Source organism: Moschus berezovskii, chromosome 19 (genome assembly GCF_049115385.1).
Source record: "Moschus berezovskii isolate FMDL1 chromosome 19, NW_MosBer_1.0, whole genome shotgun sequence".
Lineage (NCBI taxonomy): Eukaryota > Metazoa > Chordata > Mammalia > Artiodactyla > Moschidae > Moschus > Moschus berezovskii.
This window is the reverse complement of record NC_142478.1, coordinates 45,581,462-45,609,357: the sequence shown is the minus strand read 5'-3', so window position 1 is coordinate 45,609,357 and position 27,896 is coordinate 45,581,462. Positions and strand designations below refer to the sequence as shown.

At 37.6% G+C, this 27,896-nt stretch overlaps 1 protein-coding gene across 2 annotated transcripts in view; it reads right to left on the bottom strand.

The window, feature by feature from the left end:
- The window catches only part of PDGFC (platelet derived growth factor C), a 252,513-nt gene that overhangs the window by 94,130 nt on the left and 130,487 nt on the right, over nt 1–27,896 (bottom strand). For both annotated transcript variants that reach the window (XM_055405692.2, XM_055405691.2), the window contains exon 2: nt 12,952–13,147. In XM_055405692.2, the coding sequence (XP_055261667.2) occupies nt 12,952–13,147 (196 nt within the window). The remainder of the gene's footprint in view (nt 1–12,951; nt 13,148–27,896) is intronic.

Below are 27,896 nucleotides of genomic sequence, written 5' to 3'. Positions count from 1 at the left end.
CTTTCACTTTTCACTTTCACACATTGGAGAAGGAAATGGCAACCCACTCCAGTGTTCTTGCCTGGAGAATCCCAGGGACAGGGGAGCCTGGTGGACTTCCATCTATGGGGTCACACAGAGTCGGACACGACTGAAGTGACTTAGCAGCAGCAGTAGCAGCAACCATTTTAAGGGGCTCATGAAAACATTCTGCATGAAAACTAAATTCTTAGGACACACATTGATGGGTTTCCAAGGTCATGAACGGCTAAATGTATTGTCTGTCTTTATTTCAGTTGTATGGCAATGAAACTAAGTAATAACTTTATTCCTTTTCTCAAAATACCATTTTTTTCCTTAAAATTTTATCACCTAGAGCTTTCACTGTCATTGTAAAATTAATGTAAGAAATCTATCATATGCTTGAAAGTTACATCTAATATGGGGAAATATTAAAAAATTATTTCTGAAAAAAATGAGTTTTTGAGGTCTGCATGGGAGGTTTAACTTGTGCATCCAATTTCTCCATAATAAATTAATAATAATTATTTATAGACTGTGGCTAGTAAAATACACAGCTATAGTCTGAATTAGAAGACGGTCAACAAAGCAATCTAAACACAATCAGTTATAGTCATAACTGTGCTCTCTATTTACCATCTTCTGAGACTGGTGGCATTTCATTTTAATTGTCTATTTACTTGTCTGTGTCTAAACAGATTATACGCTACTTGAGGACACAAGTTACCTCCTTTTCACCTCTGCCCCACACCCCCCAAACACCTTCCACAGGGCTCAGCAAGTGCCTACTGGATGACAGTAAATATATGAGCAAATCACAATGCCACATCAGTTCTATTATGAACACAGGAAGTGAGGGAAATGTCAAAAAAAATTTTTTTTTCATTTTAAAGGAAACTAACAATTTTGATCATCTTAAATTCTAAATATTAAAAAATGTGTTCATTTAGTAGATGTACCATTTTTATCATTCACAGTTTTCCACACTGGATGATAGCATATCTTCCAAAAGAAATTCAGCTGTATTGGTGGAAAAGAGTCACTATTTTTTTTAAACTGAATTGTAGTTGACTGACAATGTTGTGTTAAATTCTGCTATACAGCAAAATGATTCAGTTATACAGAGGCACTGTTGGGCACCCCATTCTCTTCCATACTCTGTCCTTCATGGTTTTTCTTTGTAAAATATAATGTACCACCAATCTGTATAAATTGTTTACATCAGATTAACAAAACAAAAAAAAAATTTAAGACTTTTCCACTAAAAGAGTTCCTTCTTAAGGACACCATTTGTCACTCACATAAGAACCACATATGCACAGACAATACTGAGAGACAAAACATATTTTGACAATTTTTATACCAAGTGTGTACACGTGCATGCACACACACACACCCCATCCCTCCACTCTCATTCCACACCAATACCCTCCACCATGTTGCCTGTACATTTTCTCAGGCTAGAAAATCAATAAAACCTAACTTGCCTCTGACTTGCTTCATTCTCGGTAGTAATATCCACCCTCAGTAGCATAAAAACACAACTCCCTCTCTCTCTCTCTTTTTTAAATAAAAGACGATTTGAGAAGCCAGAAAGGCCATGGGGGTAAAAGTCACACACCTCATCCTACTACCCTGTTTTAAAGATTCCACTGAAACAGTGAATCATATTTTCTGGAATCTCCTATGATCCAGACTTGAGAGAATATTGACACTGGGGCAGTTTAAATTCTGGAGGTGCATTTTATCCAGGACACATCTATATTTTAGTTCTCCAGTCCTGTCATGGAGAAGAGTCCATCTGGCCATTTTAAAAAATTCAACTTTGAACTTGAACCTGAGAATACTATGTCTTGTTAGGAGAGACTTGCTTTTGCTGGAAACAGTGCAACTTCCAGCTCCATGGTGGACAAAGTCAGGCAGAGAAACTCCTCTCAGTGTGTTGTAACTAAAATTGCTGAAGAAATGATTAAAAGAAAACTATTGTTTTTCATGCAGTACTGAACCATCAAGAAAACAAAATTCTCTGAAATACAAACAAGAAAAGAAACCAAGATTTTGGGGAGGTGAATACACATGGGGCCCTCTAGGCATCTGCTAAGCCTCTCTGTGTGCAAGGGCAATGGGTGGCTGGGGTGGGAGGTTAATGGGTCACAAGTAGTCCAGGACCCAAGCTGAGCTGGACCCTTGCTCCATCCTTCCCTGCCCCTCTGAAAAAATCTACCCCTTGAGGGTAGACTACAGCTAGATGTCAACAACTAACCTGATGGATAACTTCTCAACAGCCATAGACAGTGGGTGGCATCTTCACATTGTTGAGAAAACAACCACACAACCAAAAATCCTACATCCTGTCTGACCGACTTCCAAGAATGAAGGTGAAATAGAGGAAAGATACAGATGTTGTGATCAGCACAACTGCCAAAATTGATGTAATGTACATAACACGCAGTGTTGTACTCACAATGGAAGAATAGTACATTTGGAAACTTAAAAAACCTCATGTCAGGGAAGTCAAGTCTTAAATACATAAGACCTGAGTATTTACTACCAACTTCACTTAAGAGACTTTTAAAAAGGCAATTCTTAAATAAGTAAAATTATCCTATCACCAAAATTCTGAAATTCAAGAAGCAATTACTGGCGCCAAATGTAAGCACATATAATAGCTAAGGAATTATTAATTATAGAAAATAACAATAAATGTTTTACTCATGACATTAAAAAATACAAAACTAATATTCTCAGGAACAAACACATACTAATCAGGAGTGGACAATAAGGATGAAACCACCCAGCTAACTGGTTACAGTAACAGGGCATTATTATTTTATTGGCTTCATTATTTCCAAGGTAAATAACTTTACTGTTCATCACAAGAACTTCCCCCAGAGAACCACTAACTCCTTCAACTGAAAGCATCAGCAGTTACTACCTAGCACTGTGGAACTCAAGCCTAAAAATCCCTGCCTTGTTTCCATCAATTTTGAACTATTACGTGCTGATTCTTACCCCACTCTTCATCCAATCTAAGGTGATAAATTCATTCTGAACCAAACTTCAAATCCTCAACAAAGTCTGGTTTTGTGTTTCTTCCCTCGACCCTGCTGGAGCTTATCAAGGTGAACATCCCTGTCACTATGCTGAGCAACAGGCGCAGTTCTGTGTTACTAGCTTAGCGAACTGAGAGCAGGGAGCCAGCGTTCCAGGGCAGTTCAAATGTTCTCAGGTAATTTTCTATTTGAGGAAGCCAGGTAAACATGAACTAGCCTTCCATATGGAGTTCCATATCCATTTCTAAGGTAGCCATTTCAACGTGGAACTTGATGCACACTTTTAGTGTAAATTATTGACAGTAGAAAAGAAAAATGGGATGAGAAGACAAACTAAATGAATGCAAGAAAGGAAAGGGAGAAACAGCAACATGAGGGCAAAATGGAACGTACAGAATAAACAGCAGCACCGAATCTAAAGTACGCATAATCAGAGCCAGCATGGTTAGATTTTTGTATCCGACAAGTCATTCTGAATTAACATTCTTTTTGTAAAATTGGAGTACGAGAAGGAAATGGCAGCCCACTCCAGTGTTCTTGCCTGGAGAATCCCAGGGACGGGGGAGCCTGGTGGGCTTCCGTCTATGGGGTCACACAGAGTCGGACACGACTGAAGTGACTTAGCAGCAGCAGCAGCTTCACAATGTTGTAGTTTAGTTTCTGCTGTATAGTAAAGTGAATCAGCTATACATACATATGCAGCCCCTCTTTTTGGAGTTTCTTTCCCATTTAGGTCACCACAGAGCACTAAGTAGAGTTCCCTGAGCTACACATTAGGTTCTCATTAGTTACCTATTTTAAACACAGTAGTGTATATATGTTAATCCCAAATATAAAGCTTTTCAACTGAATTTTTCTTTTTAAAGACTTGCTTATGTTCCTCTCAGTCAGACAAGACTGAGCGACTGAACTGAACTGAACTGATGTTCCTCTCACAAGAGACAAACAAAAGACACACATACACATGTGTGCATGCACTAGGGCACAGAAAAATTCAAAGTAGAAGAATGGAAAGAATGTCATGCAAATAACCACCACGATTACCTGACACAATTATATCAATATTAGGCACAATAGACTTTGAAGTCAAAACAAAGCATTAAAAAAGATTAAACAAGGTCAGGTACCTGAGCCTGCTTGTGCCAACTGGCACAGTTTAAAAACATATAAAAACAAAAGTGGATTGTTCCACAAGATGAAACTGATAAATATTTTTATTCTCTCTTAGGGGAATTTGACACGTATCTCTTGGGAATTGTTACATGAGGGAAAAAAAACAAAATCAGGAAAGATACAGATGCTATGATCTGCACAACTGCCAAAATTGATGTAATGTACATAACATGCAGTGTTGTACCCACAATGGAAGAATAGTACATTTGGAAACTTAAAAAACCTCATGTCAGGGAAGTCAAGTCTTAAATTTCAAATAATCATGGACAGATGGGCCATATTCTTTATCCAAAACACAATTAATTTAGAAATCTACAATAAAAAATACATTTAAAAAGCCTCATGCATTTAACGTGAAAAATGAATGATATACTTCTATATGATCTATAGTTTAAAAGAAGAAAATGATGGATGTTATAAAACATCCTCAAATGGACAAAATAAAAATACCACATTAACAAACTTGGCAAGATGTATGAAACATAGGATTGCGAAAGCAAAATCATGTTGTGGATATGCAATAAGCCAGCAGTGTGAACAGTCAGAAGCACTCTACAGAATGTCGCCTACAGAACATTCTGGCCAGGATCTTTCAGCAGGACCTAATTATGAAGACACAGACAGACATGAAATTGAGAGACATTCCACAGAACAAATGGGCTGGATTGTTCACAAATATCAATGTCATGAAAACCAAGAAAAGGAAAGAAAATATTTCTGATAACCAACCAGAATCACTGATTGATTGCTGAGTCATAACATGATAAGAGAAAAAGAATATAAAGAAGTGATAACATTTTGGGATCATAGGAAAGAATGGAAAATTAACTGCATTGGTTAATAGTTTTATAGTAATGCTACATTTTTTGCATGTGACACTGGTTTTGAAAACACACAGGAAATACCCTAGTTTTTAGGTGATACATGGTGAAGGATAAAATGTCATTATGTCTGGAACTTATTTTTGAAAGTTGAATTTAAAGAATACAAAACATTTCTCAAGGGGGGAAAATGCCTCTTAGAAAAGTAAGAAACAACAATAACAAAATACTTCAAATAACAAGAAAATTTCATCAATATGATACTCAATTTTGAGGTGTAACAAGAAAAATTCTTTCAGTGGCCAAAGATGAAACAATTTCAACAATAAATAAAAATCAGTTCAGTTCAGTTCAGTTCAGTCGCTCTCTTTGCGACCCCATGAATACAGCACGCCAGGCCTCCCTGTCCATCACCAACTCCTGGAGTTCACTCAAACTCATGTCCATCGAGTCGGTGATGCCATCCAGCCATCTCATTCTCTGTCGTCCCCGTCTCCTCCCATCCCCAATCCCTCCTAGCATCAGACTCTTTTCCAGTGAGTCAACTCGTCGCATGAGGTAGCACTGGATTATAACACATGACATAAAATAAATCTCTGCGAGTCTACACTGATACAAATGATTGAAGAAATAACGAGAAAAAGGAAGGTAAGAAGGAAGGGAAGGAAAAGGCACAATTTTCCTTTACTGAAGAATTCCAAATAATGTATGTATATATTCCCCTCTCCAGGATTTTTGTAGCAATCACTGTCTCCTGGTACACGGGCTGGTCTTAGTCACATACCAACAAATACTAGCATATAAAAGGGAAATGTATTTTCTCAGCAGGGGAGAAGCCTGCCCGACCTGTGGTCACTGCTAACAGCATCAGTGATGAGTGAAGTTGGTAGGATGCAACTGCTGCTACAACAGGAGAAGAGCATCACGTTCCCTTGGAACCTTTCCTCCAAACCCATAACCTCAGCATGTTCATAAGGAAATGTCTGGAGAGCCTAAACTGAGGACTCTTTTACACAATACCTGACCACTACTCTTCAAAACTGTCAAGGTCATGAAAGACAAAAAAAGAAAAACTCACAGATTGGAGGAGACTAAGTAAGGTCTGAGGAATGAATACAATGATCATCCTGGAAAGGATCCTGAGCCAGAAAAAGGTCCCAGAGTGAAAAAACCTGCTGCCATCTGTGTAAGTGTGCAGTTCAATTAATGGTATAGTACGGAGGTTGGCTTCTTAGGTATGCAAATATGCTGTGATGACATAAGATGTAACTGAGAGGAAACCTGGGGATATGGAAACTCTCTGTATCATCTTTGTAGAATTTTTTTAATCTGAAGTTACTCCAAATTTTAAATTTTATTTTTAAAGAAGCAAACTATAAAATCAAGAAACCAGGGCTCCTCTTGTGGTACAGTGGTGAAAGAGTCCATCTGCCACAGCAGGGGACACAGGTTCGATTCCCTGGTCTGGGAGATCCCACATGCCACAGAGCAACTAAACCTGTGCATTGAAACTACTGAACCCACGTGCCATAGAGCCCAGGCTTCAAAACAAGAGAAGCCACTGCAAAGGGAAGCCCGTGCACCACAACCACAGGAAGCCCACACACAGCAATGAAGAACCAGCACAGTTGAAAATAGAGAAATATAAAAACAAATAAATTCAAGAAGTCAGAGCTATCTCCTCATGCGTTCAATAACATAATAAGAAACAGAAAAGAGTGTGAAAGAACTGAATGGAAGAAGGAAATCTCTTTCAAAAACCATATCATTTTTTGGATAAATCTAAATTAATTTCCAGAATAATTATTAAACAAAGATCTTAGGAAGTTTGCCAGATGTAAGATCAATACTAAAAAATGGATTGCATTTCTTTACACCAGCAATACACAATTAGAAATGTAATTTTTAAAAAGGGATTTTAGCAGCCACCTATAAAGACCATAAGAACAATATTGCATAGAAACCTGGAATATTAGGTCCAGTAAAGTGAAAGTCACTCAGTCGTATCTGACTCTTTGCGACCCCATGGACTATACAGTCCATGGAATTCTCTAGGCCAGAATATTGGAGGGGGTTGGCAACCAACTCCAGTGTTCTTTCCTGGAGAATCCCAGGGATGGGAGACCCTGGTGGGCTTCCATCTATGGGGTCACACAGAGTCGGACGCAACTGAAGCGACTTAGCAGCAGCAGCAGCAGCAGCAGCAGCCTTTCACTTCTCCAGGGGATCTTCCCAACCTAGGAATTGAACCCAGGTCTCCTACATTACAGGTGGATTCTTTACCAGCTGAGTCACAAGGGAACTGAATGTGGTCAAGCAGGAGATAGCAAGAATGAACATCAAAATCTTGGGAATAAGTGAACTAAGATGGACAGGAATGGACAAATTTAATTCAGATGACCATTATATCTACTATTGTGGGCAAGAATCCTTTAGAAGAAATGGAGTAGCCCTCATAGTCAACAGAAGAGTTCAAAATGCAGTACTTGGGAGCAATTTCAAAATTGACATAATAATCTTGTTTTATTTCCAAAGCAAACCATTCAACATCACAGTAATCCAAGTCTATGCCCCAACCACTGATGCCAAAGAAGCTAAAGTTGACTGATTCTAAAAGACTTACAACACCTAGAACCAACACCAAAAAAAAAAAAAAAAAGATGTCCTTTAAATCACAGGGGACTGGATGTCCTTTAAATCATAGAAGGAAGTCAAGAGATACTTGGAGTAACAGGCAAATTTGGCCTTAAAGTACAAAATGAAGCAGGGCGAAGGCTAACAGAGTTTTGTCAAGAGAACATGCTGATAATAGCAAACACCCTTTTCTGACAATGCAAGAGACAACTCTACACATGTACACACCAGATGGTCAATAGAGAAATCAGCTTATCATGTTCTTTGCAGCCAAAGATGGAGAAGCTCCATACAGTCAGCAAAAACAAGACCTGGAGCTGACTGTGGCTCAGATCATGAGCTTCTTATTGCAAGATTCAGACTGAAATTGAAGAAAGTAGGGAAAACCACTAGACCATTCAGGTATGACTTAAATCAAATCCCATATGATTATACAGTGGAGGTGACAAATAGATTCAGGGGATTAATTGTGGTAGACAAAGTGCTTGAAGAACCATGGACAGAGATTCACAACATTGTAAGCAGGCAGTATTTAAAACCATCTCAAAGAAAAAGAAATGCAAGATGGCAAAGACATTGTCTGAGGAGGCTTTAAAAATAGCAGAGAAGAGAAAGGGTAAGATATACCCAACTGAATGCAGAGTTCAAGAGAAGAACAAAGAGCAATAAGAAGGCCTTCTTCAACAAACAATGCAAAGAAAAAAAAAAGGAAAACAATAGAATGGGAAAGACGAGATTTCTTCAAGAAAATTGGTGATATCAAGGGAATATTTCATGGAAGGATGGGCAAAACAAAGGACAGAAACAGGAAGGACCCAAAAGAAGCAGAAGAAATTAAGAAGAGGTGGCAAGAATATACGGAAGAACTATACAAAAAAAGTCTTTATGACCCAGATAATTGCAATGTTGGGGTCACACACCTGGAGCCAGATATTCTAGAGTGTGAAGTCAAGTGGGCCTTAGGTAGCATTGCTATGAACAGAACTACTGAAGGTGATGAAATTCCAGCTGAGCAATTTCAAATCGTGTAAGATGATGTTGTGCAAGTGCTGCATTCAACATATCAACAAATTTGGAAAACTCAGCAGTGGCCACAGGATTGGAAAAAGTCAGTTTTCATTCCAATCCCAAAGAAAGGCAATGCCAAATACTGTTCAAACTACTGTACAATTTCCTCATTTCATATGTGAGCAAAGTTATGCTCAAAGTCATTCAAGCTAGGCTTCAGCAGTATGTGAACTAAGTACTTCTAGATGTACAAGCTAGATCTAGAAAAGGCAGAGGAACCAGAGATCAAATTGCCAATATTCAGTTGGATCATGGAGAAAACAAGGGAATTCCAGAAAAACATCTGCTTCATTAACTATTCTGAGGCCACTGACTCTCTGGATCACAACAAACTGTGGAAATTCTTAATGAGATGGGAATACCAGACCACCTTACCTGTCTCCTGAGAAACCTGTATGCAGGAAGCAACAGTTAGAACTGGACATGAAACAACTGACTGGTTCTAAATTTGGAAGGAGTACGACAAGGCTGTATATTGTCACCCTGTTTATTTAACTTCTATGAAGAGTATACTATGCTAAATGCCAGGCTGGATGAAGTATAGCTGCAATCAAGATTGCTGGCAGAAATATCAACAACCTCAGATATACAGATGATACCACTTTAATGGCAGGTAGAAAGTCAAGAGGAATAAAGAGCCTCTTGATGAGGATGGAAGAGAAGAGTGAAAAATCTGGTTTAAAACTCAACATTCAAAAAATGAAGATTGTGGCACCCTGTCCCATCACTTCATGGCAAATAGAAGGGGAATAAGTGGAAGCAGTGACAGATTTTATATTTTTCAGCTCCAAACTCTCTGGGAACAGTGACTACAGCCATGAAATTAAAAGATGCTTGCTCTTTGGAAGGAAAGCTATGACAAACCTAGACAGTGTATTAAAAATCAAAGACATCACTTTTCCAACAAAGGTCCATCTAGTCAAATCTATGGCTTTTCCAGTAGTCATGTATGGATGTGAGAGCTGGACCATACAGAAGGTTGAGTGCCAATGAATTGATGCTTCTGAATTGTGTTGCTGGAGAAGACTCTCGAGAATCCCTTGGGCTGCAAGGAGATCAAACCAGTCAATCCTAAAGGAAATCAATCCTGAATATTCTTTGGAAGGACTGCTGCTGAAGCTGAAGCTCTAATATTTTGGCTACCCGATACAAAGATATGACTCATTAGAAAAGTGCCTGATGTTGGGAAAGATTGAAGGAAAAAGGAGAAGGGGGCAGCAGAGGATGAGATAGATAGTACCACTAACTCAATGGACATGAATTTGAGCAATATCCGGGAGACAGTGGAAGACAAAGGAGGCTGGCATGCTACAGTGCATGGGGTAACAAAGAGTTGGACATAACTTAGCAAATGAACAACCACATAGAGATCATAGAAATAAATCTAAATAATGGTGCATCACATTTCTATAAAGAATAGTTTAAAACTGTACAGACAAAAACAATACCTAGATAGCTGCAGATGCATAAAGTTCTCAATGACAGAAAGATTCTTTACTATAAGGATGTCAATTCTTTGCAGAATGATCTATAGATGCAACACAATTTCAATGAAATTGAAACAGGAGGTTTCAAGAAACTTGTTCATTAAAAAATACAGTGAAAAGTAAATCATTGAGGTAACTCCAAAAAGAGGAAAACAAAGTGACTTCCCTATCACCCGGCTTCTATAACGCTACTGTAATTAAGGGAGTATCAATTTGGTACACAGATGGACACAATAAAGCCAGAGTACAGAAGAGAGAACCCAGAAAGAGACCACATCAGATACAAAATCTGACCTGCAAGTTAGCTGGCTTTGCACATTATTGGAAGAAACTGTGACTGCTAAATATATAGTCTCAGGACACTATCAGATGCCCGAGTGAAAAACCTCGCACAGACAAAATAAATTACAGATGGATTAAGGACTTAAATATGAAAACCAAAATTTAAATAGACAAACAGTTCAGTAAAATCTGGGCAAAAGTCACGAGCAGGCATTTCACAGTAAAGGATTTCTGAGCAGCCAATAACGGTACAAATATTTTCAATCTCACTGGTAGGAAGGAGAAACAAAATTTTACATTAAGGGCAATTTTATACGTATCCTTCTACCCAGAATTAAATGAGTGCCAATTCAAAAGGTTGGAGAGAATGCATAAAAATAAACTTCACATATAGTTGGTAGAACTGTAAACTGGTCACTTTTAGAAATAATTTAATTCTACCTCATAAAGCTAAAAATATTAATGTCTTAAGAACGTAATACCATTGTTAGCTATAAATGCCAAGAAAGATTTCTTAAAGTTTTGGACAAGAAAAGCTGGAAGTAAGCCAAGCGTTCATCAAAGCAGAAGAGAAGAGAAAAGGTTGCTTAATTATATAATGGATACTGTACATCATGGAAGGCAAACCATCTGATCTCTCTGAGTCCAAAGGAACTTGAAAAACCTCACATTGCTGAGTTCTGCTGTTTTCACTTGCACATCATCATGAAAGTAAACACATAGTATTATCACATTGATAGATACTTCAAAACAGACAAAAATATATTTAAATTTATAGGATAATATATAGGGAGATAAGTACACATGGTACAATCATGTAGAAAATTGAGAGACCAGGTTTAAAAATTAGGAAAATAATTTATGTTTGCAGGAATAATAAGAAGTTATATCAAGGAGGTACAAAGAGAAAGGATTTCAGAACTATTGGGAGAGTAACTTTTCTTAAGTTTCATACTGAGTGAAATTGAGTCACAGGCTGTGAGGGCATTCTGGACAAGTTTATTTTTATGATCTAACTACTAACATGCATCATACACACACACACACACACACACAAAACGTCACCTCTCCTGTCACACACTCAGGTATAACATGGCCCTCCTGGCACTGACCTGTGAAGTGGAACTCCTGCCACTACTGTCACCCATCCTTGGTCTGGGAACCTTGAGCCTGCTATCTGTGGTTAGAGTCCATGAGACTGCTGTAGGTTAACTTGCTACTTTGCAAAGAGGGCCAGATCTTAAAACTCTGCAATTTCTACAACATTATGTAATACTCCACATGAAAAGAAGGCAAGAGGTACAGAAGAGAATGGTGAAAACCACCTCTGTGATTGTTAGGAAAATGGATTTTAGCATGTGTTGAGTTATAAACTATGAATGAGAGGCAAGGTCGCTATTTTATTTCTCTGGCCCATTTGCTTATCTATAAAATGAAGGGTTGAATAGCACCATCTCCAAAAATAGCTAGAATAACTTTTTGTTTTCCAGGCTTAAGTTTAGAGACGTTAGAGGAAAAAATAACCTGAAATGCGGCTATCCACAGGAAGAAGAAATTGAAAAAAAGTAACTACATATATAAAGGTTAAAGATACAAATTGTGATGACAGTAAAGTATAAAGTTTATTTTATCTGTATTGAAATATTTATCTGCAATATACCATAAAACGAAAATTCTCTTTTAACTTGTATATCAAAGGGAAAATAAAGACCCTCACGAAGAAGCTCAAGTAAAATATTTTCATGATATACAAATGCCAATGAAGTGAAAAATCTTCCATAAGACCACCCAACCTTGACAGTGTATTCACATAGGATTTAAAGAGTAATATTTGTATGACATACGGTAGGTGGTCTTTTGCATGGGTGAAATATTCCAGCTGACTTTAGTTCATGAAAGTTTCTAGGAGAACTATGATAAATGTCTACCTAGTGAACTATATTGCAAATCTAAATTTCTAATTCTGCTTTCAGAATTGTATTTCTTTCTTAGGATATGCAAACTTGAGTCCTGTGTGTGTGTGTGTGTATCTGTGTGTCCCTGTAGATACTGGATGCTATGGGTAATACATATCCATGTATACTATTCTTTCTTTTAATAGCTTACTGTATTTATTGATTTGGTTATGAGAAAGCTTAAATGTAAAATTTTGGGCACGTAACTCTGGTACAAGTTACATTCCTTTATTTGGTTTTTTACTCTATTCTATGTTTTAAATTGCTTTACTCTATATGTATTTTTTTGCCATACATTACCTCAAATTATTTTCAGAAGTAGATGGAAACAGCTTAAACAAGGATGTAAATTTCTTGGATGATCAGAAAAATATAAGAGGACAAAAGATGGCATTTAAAAATCACACCCTCAAAATGAAGTATCTTAAAAGACTGTAACAGTTGTTACTTTGTTGGAATTTCAAGTATGATAACTTACTTGCATATGTCATCTTCTGGGTCTTCAAGCCCAAATCTCTCATCAAATGTGAGCTGTATCCACACATTTTCTTCTACTGCTACTAATCTCCATACCAAGTCCATATTTCTTGGATAAGTATGAGGAAACCTTGGGCTGTGAATACTTCCATTAGTAGACACAGTAATAATTCTCTCATGCTGGGGATCTTGTACACCTAAAAGTAAAACCAGAAGCATAGACACACACTTAGAACAGATTTCAAAATTATGGGTTTCAAAATAACTTCAGAAAAAAAGGTATCCGATACAAGTCCAAAGTTTCCCATGAACTTTAATTACTAAATGATCTCAACCCTTAAATGACCTTGAAAAAAGAAATGAGGTCAAAGCAGTCATGTCAATATCTTGTATGGGAATTATCAGCAGTCTACAAAGATAAGAAATTATAAGAAACATTGCATCAATGACTTTAAAAAGCTAACCTAAGTTTTAAATTTCTAAGAGGCAAATACAGTATAAAATAGTTTCCAAGTTTATTAGGCATGGAAACATTTTACATCGTGAAACACCAAAATACATTGTTAATAATATCTCTTACTTCTGATTAGATTGTTGGGGAGAAATGAGGGGTGAGGAAAATCAGTATTGTTAAGAAAAAATTGTTCCTTTTTTTAAATTGAAAGAGTTGATTTACAAAGTTTCAGGTGTATAAGAAAGTGATTCTGCTATATATGTATGTATATACATATTTTCAGATTCTTTTTTATTATAAAGTATTGAATACAGTTAACTCTGCTATATCATAGGCCCTTGTTGGTTATCTATTCTATACACAAGTGCATAGAGACAAAATTGTTCTTACATCCACTCATTTAAGAGTTGATATTGAGGGGAAACACATGACTGATATTTGGGAAATGAGCAGCTGTTTATTTACAAAAACAAAATCAAAGAAGTAAGATATTGTTCCCTTTCAGGTCATGAAGATCCAATCCATTAAGTTTGCTAAATCCCAGTAAAAACAAAACAAAGCAAAAAAAAAAAAAAAACACAAAAAAACACGAAAATCTTTAAAACAATCTTTAATTCAATTTCTAAAACAATTTAAAAGGCTTGAACTGGACTATGAACACAAAGTAATGTGCATGGCACAATACCTGACACTTTTTTTTTCAACTTTGATATACTCATAATATCAGGACAGTAATTTTAAATTATACCAATACCTCAATTGTTGTCATGACTAAGAGATATGCTTCATAAGACTGAATTTTGTATTTATGGTATTATACAGAGAGAAGAATATCATTACTTTATAAGCACCATTTTCCCTTTATTTGTCCTTCTCCCAATTTCCAGGCTCAACATACATTCAGTTGCTTGTGGAAATATGAAAAATTCCTCATTTTATTGACTTGTTTTAGATATATTTCATCAAACTTTGCAATACAGATTTATCTAAGGCCTTTTAGGTCATATGACATTTTATACTAAATTATTTTTTTTCTCTCTTCTTTTATTCTTTCTATTATAGTTTTCTGCCTTTTCCTCTTCAATTCTTTCACTTCCAAACCGTAATTCTCTCTTTTTTATAAACTGCAATATAATCAATTTACAGTAGTGTGTTAGTTTCTAGTTTCAGGTATACAGCAAAGTGATTCAGTTACATATTCTTTTCCACTATGGGTAATTACCAGATACAGAATACAGCTCCCTGTGCTATGGTGTAGGTCCTTGCTGTTTATCTCTTTAAACACAGTTTTGTGTATCTACTAATCTTAATTCCCTTTTAACCAATGGAATGGACTTCCAGTGCCCAACCGCCTCTTCAGTATTTAAACTTCATTCACTCTGCCCACGATTTCACAAAATGACCTTGCTCCTCGCTCTGGAAGGCGGACACTAAGGTGATCCCCCCGCCACCCTGTATCTCTCATATGTGCATGAGTCCCTGCCTTGATTTCAACTAGAAACTGTGAAAAGGATGGAGCATTACTCCCATGATCAGCTCAGTTAACTCTGAATTGATCAGAAATTAGATTATAGAGGGAGCTGAACCTAAACAGAACAAGCCCTAAACAGAAGCTGGGCGCTTCCCCATCTTAAGAAATTCAAAGTATGAAAGAGACTGCAGGGGGAGTTCTGTGCTGCCAGCCTTGGAAAGAGAGGAGGTTGCATGCTCGGGATGTGGGCAGCTGAGGGGTACTGAGTAAGAGGGGGCTCCATCCTGAAGCCTCAATAGACCTGGATGAATCCAAGGCAGTGTCCCTACCATTTTCCAGAAAGGAAATCGGGTCTGTCTGATGCCTTGGTTTTTGTCTTGTAAAAACTCAGAGAGAAAGCCCAGTCTCCCAGGCCTGAATTTCTGAGCTTCACACCTGAAAGCAAACCAGGGAAGTTTTGCAAAAATTGCAGGTTTCTGCGGATTTCTTACATAACAGTAGATGACTAACACATCTACTGTGCACAAAGCTATTTTGGTTGCAAGTATGTCTCTTTGCCCCTGTTTCTCAATGGCAATTACAGTAATTGTGGCAACTTGTCATTTAGTAGTTATGTAACTCAAAATACGTATTTCAACTGATAAAATGCAACTAAATAATACACTCTAAGAAACTTCCAGAATTCAAAAGACAATGTTAAGGGTTATTTATTAGGATACCTGTTTTCTAGTTAAAATACCTCACATGATTTTAACAAGTTGTAGTTATGGTTCGTAAAGCAGCTTTTTCATTCTTTTAAAACCCAGCTGTTTCAACAATGCTTCTGCTAAAGCTGATTTTATATTGTCTAAGACATTGGAAGGACTGATGCTAAAGCTGAAACTCCAATACTTTGGCTACCTCATGCGACGAGTTGACTCACTGGAAAAGAGTCTGATGCTGGGAGGGATTGGGGGCGGGAGGAGACGGGGACGACAGAGAATGAGATGGCTGGATGGCATCACCGACTCTGTGGACATGAGTTTGAATGAACTCCGGGAGTTGGTGATGGACAGGGAGGCCTGGCGTGCTGTGATTCATGGGGTCGCAAAGAGTCGGACACGACTGAGCGACTGAACTGAACTGAAGACTGTAAGGTCGGACCTCGGTGGCCATCTTGGCTTCTCCTCCCTGGTGGCCATCTTGGCTTCTTCTTCTTCTCTTCATTTCCCGCTGGGGGAAAAAGTCCCGCCAAACCGCTGAAGCGTCTCTGACGCAACAGCTCTGGACAGAAATCAACCCTCTCTCCTAGACCTCCAGAGTGACCAACCCGGTCTTGACACCTGGACTAACTGAAGCTATGAGAGACCACCACTCCAAATCTTGCCTAAAGTTATATAAGTTTCTCTCTGCCTTTGTTCCGGGCGGGACTTCCTCGACCTCGCTCTGTTGGGTCTTGGGATCTCAACCCAGGGCGCCTAGCCAGTAAAGCCTGTTACATTATCTATTTGGTGTCTGAGTTCTTTTATTTCATATCATTGGGCCGTTTCAACCTTACAAAGACAAGATAAAGACAAATATGATTTCCTTCGAATATATACAGTGCATGTGATGGGGAATATCATCCATCATATTATGTAAATATGCCTTTAAATTCCACGGAATTTTTAAATTGTAAAATTTAATTATTACTTATAATTTGTGCAGAAACATGTTGTCTTATTGGAGGGATAATGCTTGGATTGGCCATTAGTTATATTAACATATATGAAATAATCAATACCTCTTCTATGCACATAATTTAGCACAAGTAATTATTGTAAAAACACAGAAGGATCTATCAAGTTGGCTGAATTCTCTATACTGACTAATTTTTTAATAAATCAATGACAATTTACTATTAAAATTAAATTAATACATCCTCTTTTTCAAAGATTTCTCTTAAAAGAGATATCTTCCCCACTCTGAAATTTTAATACAATAGCATACATATTTTGGAGGTGGATTAATTTATATCAAGAGGCCTTCTCATTTTGGCAACTAATTTTTTTTAATGAATTAATTTTTTCCAATCAGATTTATTAAAATTTATTATTTGCCCCATTCTGTCTCAGAAAATGTGCTTTATGTCATCTGAGACACTCTTTACAAATAAAGCTGTGTTAATGCTTTCATATGCAATCTAGAAAACTAGGTGGATACTGAAAGATCTGAATTCTATTTTTATATCTGCAGTCAAAAAAGCCCATAGCTAAAATGTATATAATTAAATTATGTTTACGTCTTTTTTCCTTTATAGTTCACAATTTCATTAAACTATAATTAAGCATAATTTAAAGGCTGAAAATCTAGACCTTATTTGTGGTAAAAAGAATTGTAAATTTCCTTTTAAGTTAAATTGCTGCTCCCCCCAAATCATCTTGGAATGCAGTGAGGTTTGCCACCAAATACATATGATTTGCACATGACTGTCAACAGTTTATGTAAATCTCAAACAAGTAGGCCTATAATCAAAAAGAAAAAAAAGAAACAACATTTAGGATCCACCAAAATAAGACTGCATTCGTAGTTCAGTTGTTTAAAAATGATCTTTCCAAACATAGACCTTTACTAGGATATGAGGGTTGAGACAAGTACATATTTTGTGACTACTTTATTGAACATTTGCTTTTCCTAAACAATAAGCAGGATATTCAAAGAAAGTACCAAAGAAATGAAACAAATGTTTGGTGGCAAATCATAAAAGTATTTGCAACACTCTACTTCAATGCATCCTAAACAAGAATAAGGCGTGTTTATCCAGATAGGATTAGCATGAAAATACTTACAGACAGTAAATTTTAAAATTTAAAATTAACACCTCTTCCTATTATCCTGCCCAATCTACCTTGAGGTAGGAGTACTGAAAACTAACATGAAATAAAAATTTAAAAAGGACAAGAAAGGAGATTAATCATGTAAATACTGTAAAATTGTTGACTATATATGTTCACTTATAATACAATTACAAAGAGAACTTCCTGGCGGTCCAGTGGTTAGGACTTGGCACCTTCACTATCATGAGCCCGGATTCAGTCCCTGGTTGGGGAACTAATATCCCACAAACCATACAGTTTGGTCATCAATTCAGTTATAAAGAATCATTACAGGGATTGATGTAATGATGTAATTATTGTAAAAACACAGGGATTTTTTACAGGGATTTCCCTTGTGGTTCAGTGGTTAAGAAGCCATCTGCCAAGGTGGGGGACATAGGTTGGATCCCTGGTCCAGGAAGATTCCACATCCCACAGGGCGACTAAGCCTGTGCGCCACAAAACTACTGACCTGCCCCCTAGACCCCATGCTCTGCAACAAAAGAAGTTACAATGAGAAGCCTGCACACCTCAGCTAGAGAGGAGCCCCTGCTCACTGCAACTGGAGAAAGCCAGCACAGCAACCAAGACCCTGCACAGCCAAAAATTAAATAAATTAATTTGTAAAAAATAATTACACATTTGTATATTAACATTCAGTTCAGTTCAGTTCAGTTGCTCAGTCATGTCCGACTCTTTGCGACCCCATGAATCACAGCACGCCAGGCCTCCCTGTCCATCACCAACTTCCAGAGTTCACTCAAACTCATGTCTGTAGAATCAGTGATGCCTATCTGCTTTCATTCATAATGAATATACCTTTAAAGGAATTACCTGTGAATATGGCAAGTAGTATAAAACTACTTTGATTTTAATGTTAACTTATTTAATTTAATAATGTTTAATGTTAATATTAAACATTCCTTTAAAGGTATATTCATTATGAATGAAAGCAGATAGGAATAAGAAAATCATGGAAAGTAATAAAAATGTAATACTTGAAAAGGTTGTATTAATTAAAAAGATAACATCAAAAAAGAAGTTTGTGGACAAGATATGATCCATAAAGAAAGAGAAACCATCCATGTCCTTTTCCATGCTAATGTTTTGAGTTGACTGTAGCAGAAAAGTCCTGGAGGATTCAGAAGGAAGTAAACAGAAGGGTCTTCAACCTTGGTTTAAAGTTTGGCAGAACTTGGGATCCTGTTAACATAGGCAAGGCTGTATAGGAAAGGGTCCTTGTAAAGTGGTAGATTTCACAGGTGTCTTATATGATTTTTGATGTGTTTATTTCTAAATATGTTATTTTCAAATTGGGTCGGAAAAGGCATTTCTGTAATAGCTGCATCTATTTCCAAATCTTTCCTTGAACATAAACACAGTCAATGTCTTATTTGTGTTTTGCTCTATTCACTATTTTTTTTATTGTGACAAATGTTTATTTTAACCTTGCTAGTTTTCATAAGCCTGTTTCCATTTTCAATCTATTTAAGCTTTAATCAACAAATCTTACTTTAAAAAAAGTTAGTTAAAATTATATGACACATATATACATATGCATACATATGCGTGTATGACTTGTTTCACTGGCTCCATAAATGGCACCTTTTTGCCTGAAAAATCCAGAGTTATCTCAATTAATCTTTCTTGATTCTGTAGAGAGATGGTATAGCTGAACTCCACAGTGCAAATAAATCTCTCTCTATAAATTACAAACTATACAGGAGTTTTTCATGCTTAATATTCTAAATTCTGATTATTAGCATAAAAATATAATAATATGCTAGACAGAAAAATAGGACTCATGTTTTTATTTTGTCATGACTCAATCTACCATTTACATACTACAAAACAATAGCAAATAAAAGAAACACAATCAGAAGTTAGTGCAGTCAACCTCAAACTATTCATAAATTACATAAAAGAACAAATGCTTACTAGGAAAAAAATTTCATCATAGCAGATTGGAATGCAAAAATAAGTCAAGAGATACCAGGGGTAACAAGAAAGTTTGGTGTTGTAGTACAAAATGAAACAGGGCAAAAGCTAACAGAGTTTGGCCAAAAGAACACATTGCTCATAGCCAACACCATCTTTCAACAGCACTAGAGATGACTCTATATGTGGACATCACCAGATAGTAAACACCAAAATCAGACTATATTCTTTTTAGCTGAAGATGGAGAAGTTCTATACAGTCATCAAAAACAAGATCTGGAGCTGATTTTGGTTCAGATCATCAGCTCCTTTTGCAGAATTCAGGCTTAACTCAAAGAAAGTAGGGAAAACAACTAGACTGTTCAGATATGACCTAACTCAAATCTGTCATGATTATACAGTGGATGTGACAAACAGATTCAAGGGATTAGATCTGGTAGATAGAGTGCATGAAGAACGATGGATGGAAGTTCATAATTTGTATAGGAAGTGGTGACTAAAACCATCACAAAGAAAAAGAAATGCAAGAAGTCCAAGTGGTTATCTTTGGAGGCTTTACAAAGAAAAGAAGGCTTTTCTTCTTTGAGAAAAGAAGAAAAACGAAAGGCACAGGAGATAGGGAAAGACACACACAACTGGATGCAGAGTTCCAGAGAAGAGCAAGGAGAGACAAGAAAGCCTTCTTAAGTGGACAATGCAAAGAAATCAAGGAAAAATCCACAGAATGGGAGAGAACAGAGATCTCGTCAGGAAAACTGGAGACACCAAGGGAATATTTCAGGCAAAGATGAGCACGACAAAGGCCAGAAATGGCAAGGACCTAACAGAAGCAGAAGAGATTAAGAAGGGGTGACAAGAATACACACAAGAACTATACAAAAAAGATCATAATGATCCAGATAACCACAATGGTGTGATCACTCACCTAGAGCCAGACATCTTGAAATGCAAAGTCAAGTGGGTCTTAAAAAATAATAATAGCAAATGAAGCAACTGATAAAGGATTAATCTCCAAATTATACAAGCAGCTCCTGCAGCTTAATTCCAGAAAACTAAGTGACCCAATCAAAAAATGGGCCAAAGAACTAAACAGACATTTCTCCAAAGAAGACATAAAGATGGCTAACAAACACATGAAAAAATGCTCAACATCCCTCATCATCAGAGAAATGCAAATCAAAACCACAATGAGATACCATTTCACACCAGTCAGAATGGCTGCTATCCAAAAGTCTACATGCAATAAATGCTGGAGAGGGTGTGGAGAGAAGGGAACCCTCTTACACTGTTGGTGGGAATGCAAACTAGTACAGCCACTATGGAGAACAGTGTGGAGATTCCTCAGAAAACTGGAAATAGAACTGCCATATGATCCAGCGATCACACTCCTGGGCATACACACCGAGGAAACCAGAATTGAAAGAGACACATGTACTCCAATGTTCATTGCAGCACTGTTTATAATAGCCAGGACATGGAAGCAACCTAGATGTCCATCTGCAGATGAATGGATAAGAAAGCTTTGGTACATATACACAATGGAGTATTTCTCAGCCATCAAAAAGAATGCATTTGAATCAGTTTTAATGAGGTGGATGAAATTGGAGCCAATTATACAGAGTGAAGTAAGCCAGAAAGAAGAACATCAATACTGTATATTAACGCATATATATGGAATTTAGAAAAATGGTAACCTGAACCCTGTATAAGAGACTGCAAAAGAGACATAGGCATTTAGAACAGTCTTTGGGACTCTGTGGGAGAGGGTGAAGGTGGAATGATTGGGGAGAATGGAATTGTAGCATGTATATTATCATAAGTGACCAGTCCAGGTTCGACGTATAAATTTTCCTCTGTTCATTTCTTTGCATTTGTGCTTTTTTAATAAAATTTGTAAAAAAAATAAAATTTAAAAAAAAAAGCATTATGGGCTTCCCTTGTAGCTTATCTGCGTGTAATTAGGAGACCCTGGTTCGATTCTGGGGTCGGGAAGAAGCCTTGGAGAAGGGATAGGCTATCCACTCCAGTATTCTTGGGCTTCCCTTGTGGTTCAGATGGTAAAGAACCTGCCTGCAATGCGGGAGACCTGGGTTGGAACTCTGGGTTGGGAAGATGCCCTGGAGGAAGGCATGGCACTGTGACAAACAAAGTTAAAGAATGTGATGGAGTTCCAGCTGAGCTATTTCAAATCCTAAAAGATGATGCTGTCAGAATGCTGTACTCAATATGTCAGCAAATTTGGAAAATTAAGCAGTGGCTACAGGACTGGGAAAGGTCAGTTTTCATTCGAATCCCAAAGAAAGGCAATGAAAAATAATGTTCAAACCACAATACAAACACTCTCAGTTCACAAGTTAGCAAGTTAATGCTCAAATCCTTCAAGCTAGGCTTCACTGGTAGGTGAACTGAGAAATTCCAGATGTACAAGCTGGATATAGAAAAATTAGAGGAACCAGAATGCAGATTGCCAACATCTACTGGATCATAGAAAAAGCAAAGGAATTCCAGAAATTCATTGACTACACTAAAGCCTTTGACCATGTGGCTCACAACAAACTGTGGACAATTCTTAAAGAGATGGGAATATAGACTACCTTACCTGCCTCCTGAGAAATCTGTATGCAGGTCAAGAAGCAACAGTTAGAACTAGACATGGAAAAATGGACTGGTTCAAAACTGGGAAAGGAGTACATCAAGGCTGTATATTGTTAAGCTGCTTGTTTAACTTCTATGAAGAGTACATCATGAGAAATGCTGAGCTGGATGAAGCACAAGCTGGAATCAGGATTGCCGGGAGAAATATCAATAACCTCAGATATGCAGGTAACACCACCCTGAGGGCAGAAAGTGAAGAAGAACTAAAGAGCCTATGATGAAAGTAAAAGAGGAGAGTGAAAAAGTTGGCTTAAAGTTCAACATTCAGAAAACTAAGATCATGGTATGTGGGCCCATCACTTCATGCAAATAGATGGGGAAACAGAGGAAACAGTGGCAGACTTTATTTTCTTGGGTTCCAAAATCACTGCAGATGGTGACTGCAGCCATGAAATTAAAAAATGCTTACTCTTTGGCAGTAAAGTTATGACCAACCTAGACAGCATATTAAAAAGCAGAGACATTACTTTGTCAACAAAGGTACGTCTAGTCAAGGCTTTGTTTTTCCAGTTTATGTATGGATATGAGAGATGGATTATAAAGAAAGCTGAGAGCTGGAAAATTGATGCTTCAGAATTGTGTCACTGGAGGACTCTTGAGAGTCTCTTGGATGGAAAGGAGATCAAATCAGTCATAAAGGAAATCAATCCTGAATATTCATTAGAAGAACTCATACTGAAGCTGAAGCTCCAATACTTTGGCCACTTGATGCGAAAACCCAACTCACTGTAAAAATCCTAAAGCTGGGAAAGACTGAGGGCAGGAGAAGAGGGCAACAGAGGATGAGATGGTTGGGTGGCATCACTGACTCAATGGACATAAGTTTGAGCTGACTCCAGGAGATCGTGAAGGACAGGGAAGCCTGGCATGGGGTCACAGTCTATGGGGTCACAAAGAATCAGACAAGACTTAGTGACTGAACAACAATACCTCAAACTATTCATGAATTATGTATGAGAATAAGGGTGCACTAGGGAAAAATAAGAGATTACTATATTAAGTACGCCATAAAAACAAATGCAATTATTTTAAATACAAACAATTGTGGTTCTTGAATCTATTCCAGAAGATAATCATTTATTCCTCAAGGGAATGAATAGTCAAAAATCATATACTGAGAACCTATTTTGCTTCATGCACTGCACCAAGGGCTTGGGATGTAAGAACAAGGTGAAGCTTTGTACTCTTAATGTGACAACTTAAAAGACTGTAATTTAATATCATTCCTCAACTAGAAATTCTAGTAAGCATATATTCAATTATCAAATCCCACTTCAGACAGAATGTAATCCTGAATTCCCTTTGTACACTCCTTTTGGGCCTCATCTTATAAAAGTTATTTTATTCAAGTGAAGTTGTTTTACAGTGTTGTGTCAATTTGAGTTGTACAGCAAAGTGATTCAGTTATACACACATACACACACACATTTTTTTTTTACATTCTTTTCCATTACAGTTTACCTCAGGACACTGAATATAGTGCCCTGTGCTATGCAGTAGGACCTTGATGTTTATCCATTCTCTATATATAATAGTTGCATTGGCTAATCCCAAACTCCCAATCCATCCCTCTTGCACCTCCTCCCCTTGGGCAATACCATAAGTCTGTTCTCTGTGTAGGTCAGCATATTTTAACCATTCTCTGTGGGCTGACCTTCCTTTCTCTCCAGCTCTACTCTGAGCTTCCAGTGAGACAGAAAAACCTAGACAGAACTGATTCTGAAGTCTGTAACCAGTATCTAGCTTTTTGCCCAGAACATGGCACCACATGGTACATATTGCTAACATAAAGAAAAACTATTTCCTAGCTCATGGCAAAAAAATTCAATATTTTAATATTTCATCCTTCACTCCTAAGTTTCCAGAGGCAATACATGTAAACATAATAAACTTTTACAATGTATATTCCTCAAGTCCCTTAATTCATATTTTATTCAAAGTTCATCTATTATTACCTACACATATACTTCAGCTCCAGGTGACACGATTTATATTACTCATTACTGAGATTTTCCATTGTCTTAATATACTCATTTTTAAATAAAGCATCTTCATAATTTTACCACACTGAGAATACCACATGTATTATTATTTTTATTAACTCTGAACTATGAATCACTTGATGGTAAAAATCTGTTATCTTAGACAAGATAATTCATATCAGGTTTTAATTTTTGTAAACGAGCAATAATCAGAGACTGTTTTAAAGTTCAAATGAAATGATACTTGTATAAACTAACCACCTTGATAATTATAAATCAATATGTATGTAAAATAGACATTTTGTCCATCATATTCTATCTAATTCAAACAGAGTGAGAAAGAAAACTTTTTATCAACTGTCCAGATTTTCTGATATTAGTGAACAGGAGATTGCTATGAAAGATAATGCAAAATTGGTCAGTATATACGAGGAATCCAATTTCACAAAGACCAAACTAATGAAGCAAGAAGCAGTAATTTCTCAACAGTGAATGCGAATTCCCAATTGCCTGAATCAGCTGAATCGGCTATTCAGGTTGACTGCAGAAGATGGAAAAAACGATAACTTTGTAGAAATCATGCAGTTTCTTTGACCTGACACTATCTTTTAAAATTAATTTTTATTGGAATATAGTTGCTTTACAATGTTGTGTTAGTTTCTGCTGCACAGCAAAGTGAACCACCTACCTGTATACATAAATCCCCTCTGTTTTGTATTTCTTTCCCATTCAGGTCACCACAGAGCACTGAGTACAGTTACCTGTACTATACAGTAGGTTATCCTTAGTTATTTTACACAGCTACCGTCTATGGGGTCGCACAGAGTCGGACACAACTGAAGCGATTTAGCAGCAGCAGCAGTGCATATAAGTGTTTGAATTATTTTGTATCTAATAAGAAGTAAATGAATTCAGCCATTACCATCCTACCTAACTATGAGCAATGGTAAGAAACGGGGACCCAGTTCAGAAGTTCAGAGCAAACCTTCCATGTGCAATGACGAAAAGTTTACAAGTGAGCATCTTCCCAGAACCCCCAACACCACCACGGTGAAGTAGTCCTGGACTGACTCTACCCAGAAGTACGCTTGGAAAATCAACATACGCTAATTTCCCTTGTTCCATGGATTAGCTCTAATGGGCCAATCAGAGTAAATCCAGTGGCTTTTTTTTTTTCCCTCAACAGTAGAGGACTAGACCAAGTTGGGCACAGAAGTAAGGTCTAGAAATGCTGTAGCCAATAAGGTCATTTTAGAAGTCAGTCTGATGGAAAAGTCAATGCACAGAAGTAGACACACAGTAGGACAGCAAAACGGGGCCAGACCCCAGCTCAAACCATACAATAAATTCATCCCATTTCTAGGCTTCTCAAAACATGATTAATCAAATTACTTACACCATTTAAGCCAGTTAGAGTTAAGATTTTTATACAAGCAACCAAAACTATTACATAGCAAACTTGTTTGGGTCTGCCTAGAGTGGCAGTTTCAGGCCATTTATCCTGGTGTGGCTATTGCTGGTGTTCCCTTTTCATTGCTGACATATCTGAATTGATGTTACATCATAAGTAAGATATATAAAATTCTTCTGGCATTGAGGCATGGGAAACAAATGGCAGTGATTTGACAATATGGTATTTTAACCTCAAGGTAATGGTAAAAATAATCTATTTTGGTTTGGGGGTATAACATTTTCAATGAAGGCTCAATTATGGAAGACAAACTTTCAGTGATCTTCTTACCTACAATGATGCAGGATAAACTACCTAGTACAGAAACACAGGAGATGGCAAGAGTGAACACCAATATTTTCCGTTCCATTCCGTTCAGTCGCTCAGTCGTGTCCGACTCTTTGCGACCCCATGGACTGTAGCCTACCAGGCTTCTCCGTCCATGGGATTCTCCAGGCAAGAATACTGGAGTGGGTTACCATTTCCTTCTCCAGGGGATCTTCCCGACCCAGGGATCGAACCCGGGTCTCCCACATTGGAGGCAGACGCTTTAACCTCTGAACCATGGACAGGAATGGGTGAATTTAATTCAGATGCCCATTATATCTACTACATGGGTAAGAATCTCTGAGAAGAAATAGAGTAGCCCTCATAGTCAACAAAAGAGTCCAAAATGCAGTCCGTTCCGTTCCGTCGCTCAGTCGTGTCCGACTCTGAGACCCCGTGGACTGTAGCCTACCAGGCTTCTCCGTCCATGGGATTCTCCAGGCAAGAATACTGGAGTGGGTTACCGTTTCACTTGGGTGCAATCTCAAGAACAATAGAATGATCTCGGTTCATTTCTAAGGTAAACCATTCAAAATAACAGTAATCCAAACTTATGCCCCATCCAGTGATGCCGAGGAAGCTGAAAGGTTCTGTGAAGACCAACAAGACCTAATATGTGCTTGCTTAGCCTCTCTGTTGTGTCCGACTCTTTGGAACCTCATGGGCTGTCGCCTGCCAGGCTCCTCTGTCCATGGGGTTTCTCCAGGCAAGAATACTAGAGTGGGTTGCCATGCCCTCCTGCTGAGGATCTTTCCACCCCAGGGATCGAACCCAGGTCTCCCACATTGCAAGCAGATTCTTTACCACCAGAGCCACCAGGGAAATATCTTCTATAACAATACCAAAAACCAACCAAACAAACAAACAAAACATGGTCTTTTCATCATAGGGGATTGGAATACAAATGTAGAAAGTCAAGAGATACCTGGGATAACAGGCAAGTTTGGCCTTGGAGTACAAAATGAAGCAGGGCAAAGTCTAACAGAGTTTTGTGAAGAGAACACACTGGTCATAGCAAATATCCTTTTTTCCAACAATACAAGAGATGACTCTACATATGGACATCACCAGATGGTCAACACTGAAATGAAATTGATTACATTCTCTGATGTTGAATATGGAGAAGTTGGAAACAGTCAGCAAAGACAAGACCTGAACCCGACTGTGGCTAAAATCATAAGCTCCTTATTGCAAAATTCAGGCTTAAATTGAATAAAGGAGGGGAAATCATAAGCTCATTTAGGTATGACCTAAATCAAATTTCTTATTATTATACAGTGGAGGTGACAAAGAGATCAAGGGATTAGATATGATAGACAAGGTACCTGAAGAACTGTGGATGGAGGTTCATAACATTGTACAGGAGGTGGTAACCAAAAGTATCACCAAGAAACAGAAATTCAAGAAGGCAAAATGGTTGCATGAGGAGGTCTTACAAATACCTGAGAAAAGAAGGGAAGTGAAAGGCAAAGGAGAAAGGGAAAGATATACCAAACTGAATGCAGAGTCCCAGAGAATAGCAAGGGGAGATAAGAAACCTTCCTAAGTGAACAATGCAAAGAAACAGAAGAAAACAGTAGAAAAGGAAAGACTAGAGATTTCCTCAAGATAATTGGTGGTAACAAGTGAACATTTCATGCAAAGATAGGCACAATAAAGGACAGAAACAGCAAGGACCTAATACAAGCACAAGAGATTAAGAAGGGGTGGCAAGAATACACAGAAGAACTACACAAAAAAAGTTCTAAATGACCTGGATAACCACAATAGTGTTGTGGCTCATCTAGAGCCAAACATCCTGGGGTGTGAAGTCAAGTGGGCTTTAGGAAGCAATA